The 18,841-nt window shown below is 39.8% G+C and overlaps 1 protein-coding gene across 1 annotated transcript; it reads right to left on the bottom strand.

Moving 5' to 3' along the window:
* Positions 1-9,668: 9,668 nt before the first annotated feature.
* Positions 9,669-15,489, bottom strand: clic5a (chloride intracellular channel 5a). The gene is made up of 6 exons (XM_036593843.1): positions 15,105-15,489; positions 12,603-12,712; positions 11,321-11,446; positions 11,121-11,227; positions 10,776-10,957; positions 9,669-10,643 (listed from the first exon to the last, which is right to left on the bottom strand). Exons 1-6 carry the CDS (start codon positions 15,153-15,155, stop codon positions 10,479-10,481), a joined length of 741 nt encoding a protein of 246 aa, XP_036449736.1. The 5' UTR covers positions 15,156-15,489; the 3' UTR covers positions 9,669-10,478.
* Positions 15,490-18,841: the final 3,352 nt, after the last annotated feature.

The raw sequence follows: 18,841 nt of genomic DNA, 5'->3' as shown, positions 1-18,841 counted from the left end.
CTTAACTGGGGCCAGAAGGTGGCCATACTTCATTCTAGACTGGCCACACCTTGGCTACAGCTATGTGGGTAAACATTGTAATCCGTAAAGTGTTGGCATCAGTGCTGGATTGTGTTCCAAGTAAGCAGTTAGAAGAGACAGTTTTAGCAGAAATTATCTTGAAGGAATCTAGTACTTCTGCTTTGTTATGTACATCTGCACTTAAGTGTGCTTTGCAAAGATACTTGAATCTGCCACCCTGTGCTTTTGAACATGAATTTCACGGTGATGTCTGAATTTGGTTGCAGTTGCACTGTAAGATTAAAAGTACATTAGTTAAAACTGAAGATACACAAATCTCTAGCGGTTAAATATGTGAACTACAACACTATATAGATGTTTTTCACTCTTTGGGTCTGCCTCCCATTCTCACCCATCAGCACAAGCTATGCCTGGTGCCCAACGTTGGGTTCTTTTGGAGTTTGCCAGCATTACCAAGCATCAAGCAATGAAATAGGCTGTTAATTAAGGGTATTGTCTTTCTTTGTTATTTAAATATAGATGATAAAAGTATGGCATATACTAATGTTGCCAGAGAAGCGATCAAAATACTAGATCTAGCCTACTTTTTAACATCTCGATAGAGCACACTGAGGTATTTCTCATAGCTAAAACAACAATTTAACAAGATGTTAATAACAGTCCACCTCCGCTGGCAACAGCAAAAGTTGGAATAACTAAACTCTTGACGTTCCGCTTACCCCTGGCAGTGGCTAAATTTTGCGGTTCCATTGAAAACAATGTAATATCTGGTTTGCCATCATCCATCTACCAACATGTTAATGCAGCATTATAAAATGACTGACAGGAGGTCAATGTAAACACAAACAAGCCCTCCACTCCATCCAGCACTTTTCCAAATGGGGTTTCTCAGGTTCATAATGAACTTGTGCTGATGCCATTGCTAAAACCATTATTTTTTATCATGTGCTACATATTTTCCAGGTTATTTCCAGCTAGTAATAAATTTAACTTTTGCACCTTTAAGTTTGACTGGGTAAGACTGTGCGGCATACACAATCAAGAAGAAGAACCAATGACTCATAGCGATGATTTGACTTGTTCTGTTTGTATCTGAGCGCCTCATAATGGTGGGATGATTCATTGGTAGTGGCACTATCATTATCATTCCAATACTGGCATCAGGTTGCCAAGACCACTGAAGAAACATTTAGAGGCAACAAAAAAAAAAGGTTTGCATGTTCAAATGGCTCCAGAACTCCACGACCTCATCAAGGAGCCTTTCAGAGCACTGTTTAAACAGTATGTTAGCAACAATCAGTAATGCAGTTATAGTACAATCACAGTTAGAATCGATGGTTAGATTTACTCTATGTTTACTTTGTGTTCACGGGCTCAAAACGTGTTTATGTCCCACGTTCCCAGAGACAGTATGAAATTGCAGTACTTGAAAATAAACGAGCAAACAAACAGATTTGAAATGTATATACAGCAAATATGAGAGAGAGTGGATTAGTGCTCTTAACAGGGAAGTTGTGATGATATTTACATTTTTTGGGGCTGTTCTTATGAGCTAGGTTCTAAACAGTGAGGTTCTTCTCAGAGAAGGGAAAGAATGAGTGATTACAAAGGCCAGTGGAGGCCAGCAGAGGCCATGCCAGGTCTGTGTTAGGCTGCTGAGAAGAAGAGAGCTCTTTACTCTAATATTTACTTATCATTCTGTATATGTCTAACACAATCAGTAGTCTACCAGAGTGTTTTCTCACAGTGTGTTCCAATAGACTCGAACACTTTTTCTCAGAATTTCTGTAAAGTTGCTTTGTGATGTCTTTTCATAAGGACTGTATGAATGGAATTGAATTGAATTAAATTGAACTGTGTCTACCCTGTGATGGACTGGCAACCTGTCCAGGGTGTTTCCTGCCTTCCTCCCAGTGACCTCTGGGATGGGATCCTATGACCCAGAAGGAAAAGCGGCAAAGATTGTATGTGCATGTGTGTGTGTGTGTGTGTGTGTGTGTGTGTGTGTGTGTGCATGAATTAAACGGAATTGAACTAAATTGAACTGAGGACACCACTGGTGTCCTTAGAGATTTCTCCTTCTCAGCAGCTCACCACAGACCTGGCATGGCCTGCAGCCAGAGAGCAGACAGCAGAGGGGGAAAATGCCAGTCAATAAAGAGAGACTCAGTCATATCCACAAACCCTGTTATGAGTCAGAGAGTGGGTGGCAGCATCCCAGGGAAACCATGGTGTTCTGATGCGCCAGCAGAAATCCTAATCTGAGCTTGGTGCCATGTATATGTCCAATCAGCTGCTCTGCATTGGATGGCTGGTTTTAGATCCTAGAAGAAATGCTTTCTGGATTCAGTGTTTTTATGGTTTGTGAGAAGTCAAAATACTGTGCAGCGCTTTCAGGCTCTGTTGGGAAAGATATCTGGCTGGAACCTCAGCATGAGTGAAAAAGTATAGCCTCATCATTACAGCACTGTTTCAGAGCAGGGCAGTGAAGGAACTCAGCAGTAGAGCAAGATGGTCAGATTAAGAGCTTTCACAGCAAATATCTCTTGGCTTCTTGGTAGCACTGAGTCACTGTAATATTATTTATGTTATTTTTTTGTAATTGCAGTTGCTCTTAACGTTGCATGAAAATTTCATAATGAATGGACTGATAAAATGGTCCAAAATGAATGTACAGTACTGTGCAAAGTCAGAGACCACTCTTTATTTTATTTAATTTCCAGTCAAAGGTATTTAGAAAACATGTTGGTTGCATTTTCTGCTTCACAATTACAATTTACATATTTAGACCTATCAGTCCATAAAACCTTAATCTAGATGTCAGATGTCCAGTTTCAGGCTTATAATGCAATTTTTTTGTCATAATTTCTGACCCATTACTTCTCACAGTGGAAGGATGGACACTTGTGCATTTTTTCAGATTTGAAGCAAAATCTTAGCTTCATTTTCTACTTTTTTATTTTCTCCTCTCAAAGATGAAAGCTTTACGTACTGTTTATCTGATGATGTTACTAGACTCATTTATCTAATTATTTTTTAAACTTCAGTTTTGTTTTTTCACTTATTTTTCGTTGACTTTCTCCATTCTTAGGCAAGTGGATAATCTTATATCTAGTCTCCTCAGAAATATCCCCTTTTGCCATTTAAATGCACATGAGAAAGAAATTTGAAGGCAGCTAAGGTCTGTTTGGGTAGTTGCTTGTGTGAATGGTAGTGTCTCTTTGTGAGTGTTTGGGAGCAGCTTTTGTTGAGAGGGCACACCTGTAACTGATTGGGTTTAAAATTGGAAGGATGGAAAAGTGGCAGTAGAGTGCACAAAGTAAAGAGTGGACAAATTAAGTTTTTGGGGTTTTTTTGCAGCAGTGATGACTTGCTGTAAGACAAAATTCGTAACAGTTCTTCAGTGTTATTTGCAAAATTCCTCTGAGCTTTCTGGTTCTGCATTTTATTCAAGTTTTCTTGTATGGTTCTCATTTTACAATGTCCGCTTTCACAGACGTTTTTAAGTCGTTAGGGTCTGTTGTTGTGTTCTATTCTTTAGATTTATTGGTTTTGCTTTTTTTGTCCTGTTTTGTTTGTATAGTGTTACTGTATCTGGGTGCCTCACACACTAAAGCAAGTTCCAAACAACATTCTTGGTAAGGCAATAAATACTGAATCTTGGGAAGACACCCATCAACTCACCATAACAAAGCAGCTCCACACTCGCAGATCCCAGCACATCATTACTTTCCCCCTTTTTTCACAGAAATACGCTTGTTTTTGAAACCAGGAGGGGGAAAAGAAAGATGTGCAAAACAGAAGTGAGGCTCTGTTCTGACACCTCAGTGGAAGCGGTGGAGTGCCAAATACTAAACAAACACATATGTGTGAGAGTGACAGTGTTATGGCCTGTCGGACTCACCCTCTCAATCTGCCACAGGCCACTGCGCTCCACTGCCGGCCTGAGCGCTCTCCTCAAAGCAGCCTGTGGTACAGCCATGAAAGGCCCAGTCCTCGGCTTTCTGAGTGCTGGCGTGATTTAGTGACAGTTAACGGACGGGACGTTTGCTGAGCCTCCTTTCACATAGACAACCTGTCAAATGTTTGGGGACACCTAGCTTTCCAAAAATTCTTAATAAACAGTTTGCAGTAACTTAGTATATTAAGCAGGAAGCTATTCAGATCTTCTGATTTTTCTCTACAAAAACTACAAAACTGAAGAAACAACTGAAAAAGGTGTTACTTTGGGAATAATGCCAAAGCCTATTCATTTTATTCCCTTGTAATGTCAACACTTAGGTGTTTAAACCATGTTTGGAGCAAAAGACTGTCAATATGTGCTTTTAACAATAGTTTGGAAAAGAAAATTTCCAAGATTTAGTGAAAATCTGATCTTCATACCTAGGAAGACACTTTGATGAACACAAAGATGAACATTTTAAAATATATTTAAAGTGTTAGAGCATACCTGTAGCTTAGTCTTATGATAATTTTTTTCTTCAAAACAAACACTGAAAATTGCAAAACAAGTCAAAGTGCAGTGTTCATGCACCAATGAGCCAAAACATTGTGACCACTCACAGATGAAGCGAATAACATTGTTTATTTCATAACAATGGTGCGTATGAAAGTCTGGGATATATTAGACCGTACACAAACAGCCGGTTCTCTTAGTAGACGTGTTGGATGCAGAAGAAATAGCATGAAGACTTGATTAACTTTGACAAGAGCCAAATCATTGTGGCCAGACGACTGGGTCAAAGCATCTACGGAATATTTCAGAGGGCAATGAAGGCTTTCCCATCTAGTCCAAACTGACAGAATGGCCACTGTGGCACAAGTCAGCAGAATTTGTAATGTTGGTCATGGCACTAATGTGTCATGACACAGCGTATGAGGCTGAATACCCACATACCAATCAGAGTGCCCATGCTAATCCCTGTCCACCATCAAAAGCACATATAGAAATGAGAGCGTCTGAACTGGACCTTGGACCAATAGAAGAAGGCGCCTTGTCTAGTAAGTCTGTGGATGGTCAGGTATGTTTGTGTAGTTTAACTGGGGAGGTGACAGCACCAGAAGACAAGCTGGTGGAGGGAGTGTGATGCCCTGGGTGTTCTGCTGGGAAACTATGGGTTCAGGCCTTTATGTGGACATTAATTTGACATCATTGCAGACCAGGTGCACCCCCTCATGGCAATGGTATACCCCAATGGCAGTGGCTTCTCTCAGCAGGATAATGTGCTCTGCCACACTGCTCACATTTGTTTGAGGAACATGAAGAAGAGTTCAAGGTGTTGCCCTGGCCTCTAAATTTCCTGGCCTCCAAATTCCCCAGATCACAAGCATCTGTGTTATGTCATGCAACAACAAACTGATCCACTGTGGCTCCACCTCACAACTTTCAGGACTTCAGAGGTCTTGTAGAGTCCATACCCTGGCTGGTCAGAGCTGATTTGGCATCACTTGAAGTGGTCCTGATGTTTTGGCTCATCAGTGTAAGTCACATTTGGGTGATACCAGGTAACACTGTGAATAGATGGTTTCAGGCTGAAAGATTAATTGTTTTTGTATGAATGACATTCGTCACAAGAGCTGCCATTTTAAGTAATATCTTACAGAAACTATAGCACTGTCTTAAGCTTTAAATGGGGAAATTTAAGCAGGTAACATGGAGCTTGTGAACAGCCTGTATTACCAGTGTCCCATTTATATATAACAACATAGTCACAACCCACCGGCAGTCTTTCGCACTACATTCAGCATTCAAGCTTTATGCTGTTTTCTTGGCCCCAAAAACAGGCCTATACCCTAATTAATAGAAAAAGAGGCAACTTAAATTGCATTCAAAAAATTGGTCAGAAAAATCACATTTAGATATTTTCTCCAAATCATTCAGCCCTGCTTTCATGTGTTAACATTACGGCAACCAGAGCAACAGCCTTTGCTGTAAATCCACAGATTCAAAACAAATAGACAAAATTAGTGCATGGGACAACACTGCACAAATCAGATCAGGTCGTGAACTGAGGCCAGATGGAAGCATTGAATGGGGTATGTTGAAACAAGGGCACTGCCTAGCCATTATTGCTTCAAGGCGAGATGGAAAGTTAACATAGTGTAGATGGGGAAAGCCTATATGCTGCTCGTGAAAGTCCCAAAAGTCAACTTGGCGCAGAACAAAAAATATTCTTACCAAAGCAAACAATAGTGAATGCCATCATATACACCCTCGGCATGAACACATCTAATTTTCCACCATAAAACGTGAAACTGCTTGGATCTTTTCATGAGGTGCAGATGGACAGCAGTGAAGTCTAAATCAGGATCTGACCAATCTATACCCACAATTACCCCGCTGTTTGAAATAGGGGTGAGCTGAAACATTTGGTATTATTTAGAGCCTGAGCAATGTCACTGATGCACAACCAGTCCTCAGTAACAAATCCAACAAGGACTCAGAAGATATTACTGGGCTGCACTGCCCAGATCCAGCTCTGTGTATTAACCTATAATTATAAGGCTGAAGCAAAAGCTTGTTTTTGAAAAAACCTTTGCTGAACTACAGGTTGCCTCCATCAAGCACTGACTTGACTGCCCAAGAAAGCCTCTGATGTTGGTGACTTGAGCCTGCTTGTGGCGAGCTAGCATGCCTTTTGCACGGCCCTTTGGCACTGCCCATGGTTCAGGCTCTGCTTTACATTACCATGCATGTGGATTGGGTTTAGAGCTATGAAAACGTAATTGCCACTTCAGCATAAGTTAAGTCATGTGGGAAGTGAGAACTGCAAGGCAGTGGCCTCATTCTTTTTGACACCATTCAACTTGGGGGGAAAGCTCAACAAATGTAGGTGAAGATTCCGTCTACTGGATGAGTGTCTGGGGAAATAGAGAAAACACAGTGCGCACTATTGTCTCTCAACAAACAATACCATCAGTATGTAGTGGCGTGGTCTTTTCCATCATCTATGTTATTTTAACCAAATTTAGACTTGCATTTTTAGATGTTATATAACAAAACTGGATTTCCTCATTTCAAAGAGCACATCCGCTTTAGACATTATGGGTAGCTGCACTAAAATATGTTGTTGTACTAACCTGCACAATCAGTCTGAAGTCTAACAGGTGGGGTGCCATGTCTTCTAGGTGATTTTTATCAGAGGTGAGTTACTAATGTGTATGCTTCATTTCCTCTGTGGTTTCAAGCCTGGATTAGAGTTGAAGGGCCCACCGAGGCCTATTAGGGCTCCATAGTTTAACCTCAGCCAAGTAGGTAACAAATTAGAGCTGATGTGCAGTTTTACATGGTAAAAATGGAACAGAGTCATGACATCGGCGATCACCCTTCTTTTACTTAAATTACAGTTGAAATGGACATGAAGTGTAAGATGTTCACTTTTTTAGGTGATTAAATATAAAATAATTTGCATTAAGAAGGGGAAAGTAGAGGAGTTAAAAAACGTATTAAACTATTAAAAGATATAGAGAAAATACCAACTGTGCAGGACCTGGTAGACCACCAAAACTGCCCCCAACAGATAAACAGTACTTAAAACTTTCATTTTTGACAGGGAGGTGAAAATCAAGCTCCACTTTTGCTTCAGATCTGAAAAAATCCACAGGTGTTTCTTCCACTGCGAGAAGACAACTCAGTGCTGTGAGTGTTTCCAGAAAAGAGTGGAAGCTGTAATAAAACCGTGGACAAAAATGAAAAAAAAAAAATTCATTATTCAGGCTTCTGTATCATTTTCTGTTAAATATGTTTTCTGTTTTTCTCCTGATGCTGAAAAATTAATAACTTGTACTTAATAGACAGTAATTTTGCACAGTATTGCATGTGCTGTATTTTTGTTCATTTTTATGGCTAACAGTCAAATAGTGTCAGAAACCACATGATAAGTCTACTTAAGATGTACTTAATGACTATGTGACATGGTTTGAGTTAAGTGTTTGATAGATTCAGCATGCACTTTGCACAATGCTAGTTGCTGGTTGTGAGCTTGCATTGCTTGTTAGCTACATTATCTTTGTATATACAGTGCAAAATCAAAGTTTGGCTGATCAACTAAATTTGGGGTAAGATGACAATTTTGTAAATTGCTCAAATGAGACAGATTTAAACTGTTGCTTTAACTAATATTAATTAATTTTTCGATAATGTATTTGCATCTTTTGCATTTCAGTACTGTGATGTTGAATTCCAATCTTTGTAAACGTTAAATGATAAACATGAGCAGAGCTGCACATTTATTTTTTTTTTTGGTTATTCTTGCAAGATACAAGCTACTACGATCAAACCTGTTAGTGTTTTGAATATCTTTCCAATCAATTGACTGTTGATTAAAGGAAAGCAGACATAATGTAACAGATATATCTATTGCTGTTGTGTCTGGCCATATAGACTGAGTTACCTGGACTCTGTGTCCCTCATGTAGGATATTTTATCATCCTGAATGGTGCAGAACTTGCTTAAGTAATCAAGGAAGGAGCCAAGTGCATGTTTGACAGCGCCCCCCCCCCTGCCCCCACTGCCCAAATAAAGATTGCAGACACATATACAGCTGGTTTGAATTTCCAGTGAAAGAAATGTGTTGGACGGGTCTGAGCTGGTGAAAGGGCTTCCTCCACAGGAAGTGCAGTAATTAAAGCCCAGGAGGCTGAGCACTGCGGCCACAGCTGAGGAAGACCGCTCCAGTTTCACCCAGAGCTCCACCAATGGGATCTCCACACACATATAACACTGCAGACATGTTATTCTGCTGTCAGCCCAACCTGACACGGAGAGCAGGAAATCTGATGGAGTGATGAGTTTTTTCAGACAGCCAGTTGAACCGGGGGTAGGTAGAGCATGTCTTTTGTCAACCTATTATTTTATCCTGTTAATGTAGTCAGAATGTAGCTATGAAACTTTAGGAGAATATACAACTTAGATGTTTGCAAACAGACCATAAAAACAGATAAATCTATCATTATGATATGAGAATCCTACAAAAGAAGAAAGAAACTAGATATTTTGACTGAGCTGTATTAAAATTCAGTGCTTGTCAAAACAGCATAAAAAAATAGATTTATTTTCCATTAGAAGAGGATTGAGTCGTACTAAACAAGCAGAATCATTAAGGTACAGAAATACCTGAGAACTATCCAAGAGTTCAATCAGTCATTTGGGTTATATTATAAATATTAGATCTTGCACTACCATGTACACCCAAAAGTCAATTAATTCACAAGTAATTTAGTACATGACTGGACATGAACAGTTGTCATTATTATAAAATCATGCATTTTAGCTGTCTCATTCTTGATTATGCAATACACAGTCTGATTGCTTACAATATGGCTAACCACATAACCCTTGAGAAACATGAGGGCATTCTGCATTTAGAGGACCTAACATTGCACTTTTTCCACCACTAGATGGTGCTGCTTGGTTGTCTGTACTCTTTGACTATTCCCAAGAAGACCTGCACAAATCTTTGCTTGTGGTTTACACAGTTAAGCTCAGAGTGAGTTCAGTCCCAAAAATCCAATACTGTTCAGCACATGTGATTAAGCACATTAAATTGCAAATATCACCTTTAGGCTACATTCACTTTACACAAAATACATTCTGATCTCATATTAAAGGTTCCCAGAACACTGCAAGGAAACACAACAGAAACAAGTCAAGACCAAACTGCATGTGTGCAAAACACTAGTGGTCTAAGGACATGATACAATACATTTATCCTTCATGATGTGAGTACATTCCCCAGCACTGAACTAAAAAACTGTTCAGTTGAGTCCAGCTTACATGCGCACACCTAAACCAGACACTGGAGAACACTGTTTCATTCAACACTGCTGATTTGACTGAGTATAGGAAAGCAGAATAGAGTAGCAGCAAAAGAAACATTCTCAAATAAATGTATAGTCTGAAACCAGGGCCATTTCTCAAGTGGTATAAGCGGGTACTTTAAGGCCCCGAAACAGCCACCATGAGGCCAAATGAGTATGTCTTTTTTAAACCAGGTTTTCCAACTCAGAATAACATGATTTGAGTGGGGGTCCGACAAGTAAGATGTCGCTTAGAGCCCCATATGCTTCAGAAATGGCCCTGCCTGAAACAGTCTGCAGTACATGATAAGAGTAGATATTTAAATAAATTTCAGTGGCACAGTGCATTCTCAAGCCCATTACAGAGTTGCTGATAAGACAAATTCATGCCACTTGCATAAGGGGAATAAAATGGCAACAGCATGCAAAGTGTACACAGGCAGCGTTAGACCAGGCAACAGTCTATCTAGGGCATTTAAAGGACCAATCCAATATGGTGTCCTGAAGGCAACACACAAAATAAAGCTGATAACTCCAAAATCCCTCCTGACAGAAGAGTGAATCTTAAACACAACACCTTCTTTCAAAGCCAGAGGAGTCTTACTGTAGTTTTGTCTATGACAGTTATTGCATAATTGAAGTATGATCCGGTTAAGGTGTCACTTGGCCAGTCTCCTGGCTACATCCTGGTAGGCAAGCTCTATCTCCTTGTCTGCTGCACATGTGTTGATGAACTCATCCCGTGCATAGGCATTCTGTAGATAGCGCCACACTCCGGTGAACTCCGCTGGGATGTCAAAGTTACGGTATTTCTTGGAAACAACCTGGAAATGAAAGTTTCCAGAGTATTGCATATCAAATCATCAAGATCGTTTGGTCTCTCAAAATCTCTAGTGTTTTATACAAAGAAAAAAAAAGAATAATAGCAATGCTAGCAGGCATCACAGCTTGCTTACCTTGACAACATGCAGTTTAGGGAGGAGGTTGCAGTCTGCTAGTGTTAATTCATTGCCATCCAGGTATTTGCGAGTGGAGCATTTTTCCTCTTCCATGCTGTCTGCATCAATCTCTTCAGGTAGAGGGGAGTTGAGGAAGTTGTCTAGTTTCCTCAAGGCTTTCAACAGGCCCTTCTCAAGGCCTGCAGGGCAAAACAGAAAACAGACATATCCCATTGCCACAGAAATACCCATGCACCTTCTGCAGACTTCTAAATGGATGAAGCATGAAGGCCATTTTACATGGAACACAACAGCATGTCACTAAAAGGTGGTAATTAGCCTTAATCAGTCAAAGACACTCACTGGCATTAGCCTCAGGCTTTGTGTTCTTAACATACGCAGAGAACTTAGCAAAGATGTCATTTCCTGCCGTGTTTGACTCCCTGTTCTTTGCAGCTAGTTTGGGATACCTTGAGGAAAAGGAAGTCATACAGCATAATGCATTACTGAACTTTCACAAACGCACACTTCTTCTAACAGTCATGTCCACCCCAAAAACCTACTTTGGAGGTGCTAGCATCTCCTCTAGGAACTCCTCAATCTTGTTCACATCAGTCCGTACTTCTCCATTGAAGGTGAGGAAGGGTGGGTGCGTTCCTGGGGCCAGATTGTGGAGATCAGCCGGTTTTCTATAGAACAAACAGCAGGTGTTAAATGCAAAGGAGACATCCCTTATCTATGGAAATTATTGAAATATGGTCTGGTTTGGTTTCACTTGATGTCATTTCTGATGGGAACGTGATCACTTGACATACACAAGAGGTTCCTTGGAGTGGTGACATAGAAGAACCACATTTAGTTCCCTAAAGAGCCTTTCAATGGACGATGCTTTGTAAATGAAATATGCAAGAATCTTGTAAGGTAAAGAGAACCTCCACATTATGTAAAGGTTCTATACCACTTAAAGGGTTTTCCTGGAACTGTGCAACTTGTGGCCTGTAACTCATTCACTCATGTTTAGCAGGCTGCATATTCTCCACAAGAGGGAGTGCCCAAGTAGCTTTTGGCACTATAGCTACATTCACATTACAAGCCTCATTGCTCAAATCTGATTTTTTGCTCAAATCCGATCTCTCTGACAGGATGATTCATACTCGTTTAGGTAAGTGACTTAAATCTATCATTAATGTGAGCAAACCGGCGTCGTGAAATGACCTTCATGTGCACATCCTACTCATTAATGTCACGTGAATGAATCACGCTTTTCCACCGTTTACAGGCTTTAACATCTGTTTGGCGCTGCTGCCATGGTAATGCTGAATGATGGCGTACACGCAGTGGAAAAAAAGCACATGAATTCCGATCTGAGCGATCACATTAAGGTCGCATGGTCATGAATCGGATACGTATCCGATCTAGGACCACATATGGCAGTAGCTCAGGTCAGATTTGAAAAGATCAGATTTGCTTGTCCACACAGCCCTGAAAACATCAGATCTGAGTCACATTAGGGCAAAAAATCGGATTTGTGCCACTTCAACCTGGTAATGTGAACGTAGCCTATGTGTCTGTATTAAATGAGTACAGTGGTGAATTTTTTTCAGTTGCACCTCTTAAAATTGATTAAACAAGTATCATACCTTGTGATAATGATCATACCACAACCACACAACAATATATTATTATCCATGAGCATGCTTGCATACTGATGCTTATGGTTAAAAACATGATGCAACCAGGCCTATTGTTGTCCCCCCAAATCCACCCCATACACACTTTCACCAGGCCTATTGTTGTCCCCCCAACTCACTCCATACACACTTTCACTTTTCAGCTTGCCATTACCTTTTCAGATCTACAGTAGTGACATTAAACACCACTCCTTTCAGCCACAGGATCATGAAGAGCCTTTGAGAGAACGGGCAGTTCCCAATGCTCTCTCCATCACTGCCTGCCTGAAAGCAAAGCGATCTGTTAGAGAGCAACAGTTCATCTCATGCTGTACCACAACTAAAGTCTAATTAGTCTAGTACAGAGATTACAGTGCTCATTTGTTACATGCTATTCAGTTTTGAATGTGTTTGACAACAAAGTAGTCCTTTAAAATGACCTATAATCATATTTTTTATAATGGTAAAATGACCGTACTTTGTATGCAATCATCCTTTTATCATACAATTATATGTCATATGTGTTAATTAATGTATTTGTTATCTTTACAATTTCCAGTTATGGCCTACTCCTCTTTAAAATCACCAGAAAGTCTCATGAAAAAAGCTTGAGATAGTACATGTCAAAAACAAAACAACTGAACATGTGAGTCAGTGTCACAGGGCCAGACACAGGATTATTCCATCTTTCAAAACCATTCACTGCTCCATGAATCAGATGGAACCTTTTGCCTATGCTGGTACAGTTGCAATTAGCAAGCTCCCGCTATACAAACCAAACAAAGCAGCAGTCAGAATCACAACTGAATTTCCATAACTGAAATGAGGAGATCATGCTATCCAATAGCAGCATTAAACTGGGCCAGTAAGCTGAGCCGGTCACTGGATCCAGGCTTGAGTTGAATTATTGATGGAAATTCCATTACCTGCCTCATTAGCCCTCGGCCCAAAGGGTTCGGGGCTGACTTGTCAACAGAACCTTGAGCTTGACTTCATCCTAACCCTTTCAATTAATGCTGTTTTACCACTTCTCCACCGCAGGTTTAAATGCAGCGCGTTAAGATTTCAAAGGGTTATCTCAGGGGATTCAGAGGTCAAAGTTTCTTTGATTAGCTCAGATAAAATAACACTGGAAAATGCATTCATTAACTTCCTTTTGAAAGGAGCCTTCCTTTTAGCAATACACTCATAAACGAGCTGTCGTTCTGCCATTAGGTCTAGTCAGTCTACCCACTTAGAGATAGCAACTAAACCAAGATCAAAGTAAAGATAGAATTTCACTCAAAGGTTATGTATTCATATATATTTCAGCATGTGATGTTCATGAGCAGATGTATAGATCCTCTAGTAAAAATAACAGTTAGTAAGTAAGCGCTGAAATTCTAGCCTGAGGAATAATCACTACCCTCTCTCATTAACCCTCTGAAATCTAGCTTTATTACTGTGTTATTACTGCTGTAATAACATGATCACACAACAAATTACATTTACATTTGATTTACATTCTTTATTGAGCGTTTGCTTCAATGAAATGAAAAAAAATGGCAAAAAAATGGTTTTTCAAAAATTGGCACACACTCTAATAAAGAACATCATAATAATAAACCTCATATTTTACTTATGGTCAAAAATTTTATGTCAACTGAAAATTTATTTGAGCTGTTGACAGAATTCCTCTTGTTTCAATGAACAATGTGAGAAATAAATAATAGCTTATTAAAGCATGCTTCTATTATCATGGCAATAACTGTAACTTGCAAGGGGTGTCATGCAAGTGGTGCTGTAAATGTGGCCATTGATAGTGTACAGTGTATCAGGGAATATTATTATTATCTTATAATTACAGCACATTAAAAGCTGATAAGATTGTATTTTTCATCAGCGGTGTTGTCAAATATTTTCACTGTTTATCATCATCATTCTTGCAAGGATGATCTGATCTAGAAACGTAAACACTTCAGTCAAACTTGGCAAAGCAAGCCACAGAATGTACCACTGATCTGATTTAGCCTTGTGCAGCAGGTACACAGAGGAATTAGAGCGTGGAGTGTTGATAGGTAGGGAGAAATAATTCAGGAGGCTGTGTGGCTCCTGAGCAGAAAGAGCGCTACTGAGACTCCTGCCCTGTCCAGCTCAGAACTTCACTCTGAACCTTGGAAAATCATGTGTTTATTAACCCCTTCAACTCCAAGGACCTGCACATGGGCCCACACTTTACATGCTAGTTGTCAAAGAATTCATAGTGGTTACTGAATAAGTCTTCAGATTATTAACTGAATAGTCAGTCTAGGGTTCAGAAGGTTAAAAATCGCTCACTATGTGTTGGTTTTAGTGCATCTGTTTTGAGAGTGAACTTCCACCCCACCAACCAACATCTGTCAACCCTGTTACACCACATAGAACCACTGAGTTACAGGACATGCATGAAAGAGAACCGTATTGACATGGATTTTTAACAGAGATCCAAAGACTGCAGTGTCCCAGCAATCTAAAGAGCCATTTCTTCACTATTTCTGTTTTATTTCTATTTTCCTTTAACATTGCTTGAGTATATTGTACAGCACTTTGTACAATGCTTGTCTGAGAATGAGCTGTGTAAATAAAGGTGACTTAAATTGAGCTCTGGGAAATCTTCTAAGCTAAAGTGCGGTCAATAGCATGCCATTAGTGTCCTTACCTTTACAAACAGCTCAATGTCGGGGTCCTTATCTTCATTTGTGGAGGCCATTTGTTTCAGGCTGTACTTAAGGCTGTTCTCTCACCCCAGATAAGATGCTAGTCTGTAGTAAGCTCCTGGCCGGGTGGGATGAGTATTCAGATTGAAAAAGCCTGCCTGCCAGAGAAGCTCCTGTGCACCTTACCATAACCCCAACTGGCTCATAGTGATGGTCTCAGCCCTGCAACAAGTGTGTAGCTGAGGCGCAGGCTTGTTTTGATTTGGCCCCTGTAGGCAGCTGTCAGGGGGAACACGCTCACACTGTCACAGTCAGGCCAAAAATAGCCAGCGGAGAGGAGAAGGAGGAGCTCTGAGTGTCACCTCCACTCCCTCCTCTCTCTCTACCTCTAGCCTTTATGGACTACCCGTGGTCAATCACTTTTCAACCCCTCCTGTAAAAAATAGTTCAACTGAGTCACCCTGAGGGCGTAGGCTGGTGATGTCGCGTTATCCTGGTGTGAAAATCCACATGGGGTGTTCCAGAGAGCTTGAACTGTATGAAAGGTGAGTAATACTGAAGAGGAAAAGATGCATCAGCGACTGATAAATGGTCAGCTAAATGTGATTAGATCACCTGCTGCAAGTACAGTACTAAATATGACCCCTGTAATGCTAAACTATAGTACAACTGACAAACGTTAGAGATCACCCTAAGTTTATTTAATTTCCCATAAAAACAGCCATTAAGTACAAGTTATTCATTTTTCAGAATCATGGAAAAAACAGAAAACACATATTTGACAGGCATTTAGACAGAAGCCTTAACGACTAAACATAATAGCACATTTTTCAGTATTTATTGTGTCCAAACTGCATCCACAGCTTCCTTGCTTTTCAGAAGACTTACTTTCAGTTTTTCATAGAAATTTGCAGGGATATTTGTCCACAGCTCCAAAGTTCAGTCTTAGAAGTTGGTTTCATTTTCTATTTCTCACAACCCAAGTAATCCCAAACACATTTAGTGATGTTGAGGTCTGGACTCTCAGCAGCTTCTTTGTTTGATAAGCAAATTTTCTTCTTTTGTCTGTTTCCTTTCCTCAGTAACAGCTACTTGACAGCTACACATCCTTTTAGATCCATAGAACTGAGTTGTCTTCAGCGGCGTCACTAGAGGTTCAGAGATGGGGCTAAGCTTGTGCTGGGGGTCTGGGGGCATGTCCCCAGAGAGACTAAAGTCAAGCAATGCTCTCTCCTCTCTCTTAGATAAGCTGCAAGGTCCAAAATATATTATTCAAACACACAGATTATAGATCAGTTTAGTCTCAGTTGCTGCACACAGAAAGAGCATGATTTTGCTCTGTAGGCATGTTTAATAATCTAGGTGATAGAATTTCATGGTCAAGGTGATGAATATTTTCTCAGTTAAGTTGAATTAAATTCAGAATTAATTTTAAACGAAAGCTTATACAGCTCTCTCACTCGCTTTCTTCTTGATCACTAACCTCCATCAGATCTGCTCCTTCAGTCTTGTCAGTCTCCTTCAGCTTTTTCTTCTCCCTCTCTTCCTGTGTTCAGTAATACATTCATTTAAATAAACTCAGATTTTCAAGAACTCAAGGAAATAACAATAACTGGTAAAAATCATCTCATCTGACTGACCTTCGACAGAGATGATGCCTCTTAATTTCCATTTACAGATTGAGGAATTGAGGGATATAAACCTGAGTTATGATGACACGTTCAGATGAAACTGAAGTCGCTTCTCGTCTGAGTTTTCCGTTCCACCTTAAATGTTTCAGCGGTTTCATTCTGGCGCCTCACACCGGGAAAATTATAACAAGATTCTGGTGAATAGGACGTAACTTCAGCCTCGTCCTTTTCACTGACATTAACTTACCGTAAACAACAATATATGGCGAATACTGGTGTCATTGTTTTCAATGAGAGATTTTAGAGAAATCTAAAACAAAGAATATAAAGAACTGTCAATAACATTATTTCTGTCTCTCTTGTTTGTTCACAGTCATGCACTTACTATGAAGTGAGGTTAAACTAGTTGGCTTGTTAGCTAATGTCAGTGTTAGTCTAGCCTCTTTTCTTTACCTCACTTAACGTTAAACCCAAAGTTACCTAAGGTTAGCTAGCTAGAGTTAAACAACCAAGTAACAGATATCCAGCTACACTGACCACACTTTGCCACAAATCCAAATTATAGTTGGATATATTTACACTGTTTAACACTGTTTCACTCTGTATACTGTATTATAGATGTTAAATAAGGTCCACTGGTTATTTTAGTGAGCTTTTAGCCAAAATCATGTCTTCAGCTCTGCAGGGCATTAACAGCCCCTCCCCCAGGTCTGACATGATTGGCTTACAACGTAGGAGGTCTAATATGATTGCCTGAACGTTACGATAGTCAATCTCTGGTAGCACAGCGCACTGCTATTACAGTATATTGTGAACAAGAATAAACTATACATGATTTGAACTAGTAGTGTACTTTTACTTAGAAAGACAGGTGCTAAATAACTTTTGTGGGGGTGGGGGTGCTAAAGCCCCCCTAAAATTGGTCTATCAATGCCCATGCTTGTCATCTCACAGTTAAAGGATGAACAGAAACACCTGTGGAGTTTTTCAGATCTGAAGCAAGAGTGGAACTTGACTTTCTCCTCTCTCTCAAAGATGAAAGCTTGAAGTGCTGTTTATCTGATGGGGACAGTTGTGGTGGTCTACCAGGTCCTGCATGGTTATTAGCGGTCCCATTTTCTTTGCATCTTTTAAACATTTTTTGAATTCCAGTTTTGGAAAAACTTGAATGAGATGTAAAGTGAACACTACCTGCAACAATCTGCAAACGGTCCTATAAATATACTCCTCCTGTTGAAAGTTTGGGGGCAGCTTACTTTCTTTTGAAATGTTCAATATAATGTTTTTCATACTTTGTTTTCAAATAAGTAATAAACATACCTGCAAACATTATTTTGTTTTTTAACATGGTTTTTAAACATTATTTTCTTATATTTTAAGTATATTCTCAAGCTTTTACTATAAGGTAAAGAGATTTTATTCCAAGTAAATCTGGACATTTTTTTTGACAGCAACAATATTGTAAACAGCTTATGTTTATTAAATTGTCTTTTTTGGTAGGAAGAGCAGATTTTGCCTAAACAATGATTTGATACTCTTCATTTGTAATCTGTTTTTGAGAAGCACACACTGAAACTTTTATGGAAAGTTTTGTTGAGTGCTGACATCAGAACAAGGGAATAAAATGCATGGGATTCAACATTACATCCAGTGTAATGCTTTTGCTAACTTTTCTTTCAGTTTTTGCTGAGAAAAATGGCAAGATCTAATATATTACAATAAAAACAGTAAAGAACACATGCTTATTTATTACAGGTATTTTGGAAAGGTCAGAGTCCCAAAACCTAATATGCAGAGTAAATGAAAAATAAATAAATTACATAGGAGGATAACAGGATTAATGCACAGCAAATACGCTTAATAGTCCTTTGATTTCTCTCGGATGATACAAATTTAGATAGCAATCACTGACAGTCTTCCTGGACATGGAGACATGCAGAGAGCAGCAGCTCAGGCCATGCTGAGTGAGTCAGTGGTGGGTTATGGGCTGGGGCTGGAACAGGGAACAGGGACATTCCACCTTCTCTAAATATAGAGCACTACTCAACTCCAACTCAAACTCATCTTACCCCCTACACACTGCACTCCCACCAACATAACACTGCAGC

This window comes from Colossoma macropomum, unplaced genomic scaffold (genome assembly GCF_904425465.1).
Source record: "Colossoma macropomum unplaced genomic scaffold, Colossoma_macropomum, whole genome shotgun sequence".
Classification (NCBI taxonomy): Eukaryota; Metazoa; Chordata; class Actinopteri; order Characiformes; family Serrasalmidae; genus Colossoma; species Colossoma macropomum.
The sequence above is the reverse complement of the archived record's forward strand: the minus strand, read 5'-3'. Positions and strand labels throughout refer to the sequence as shown.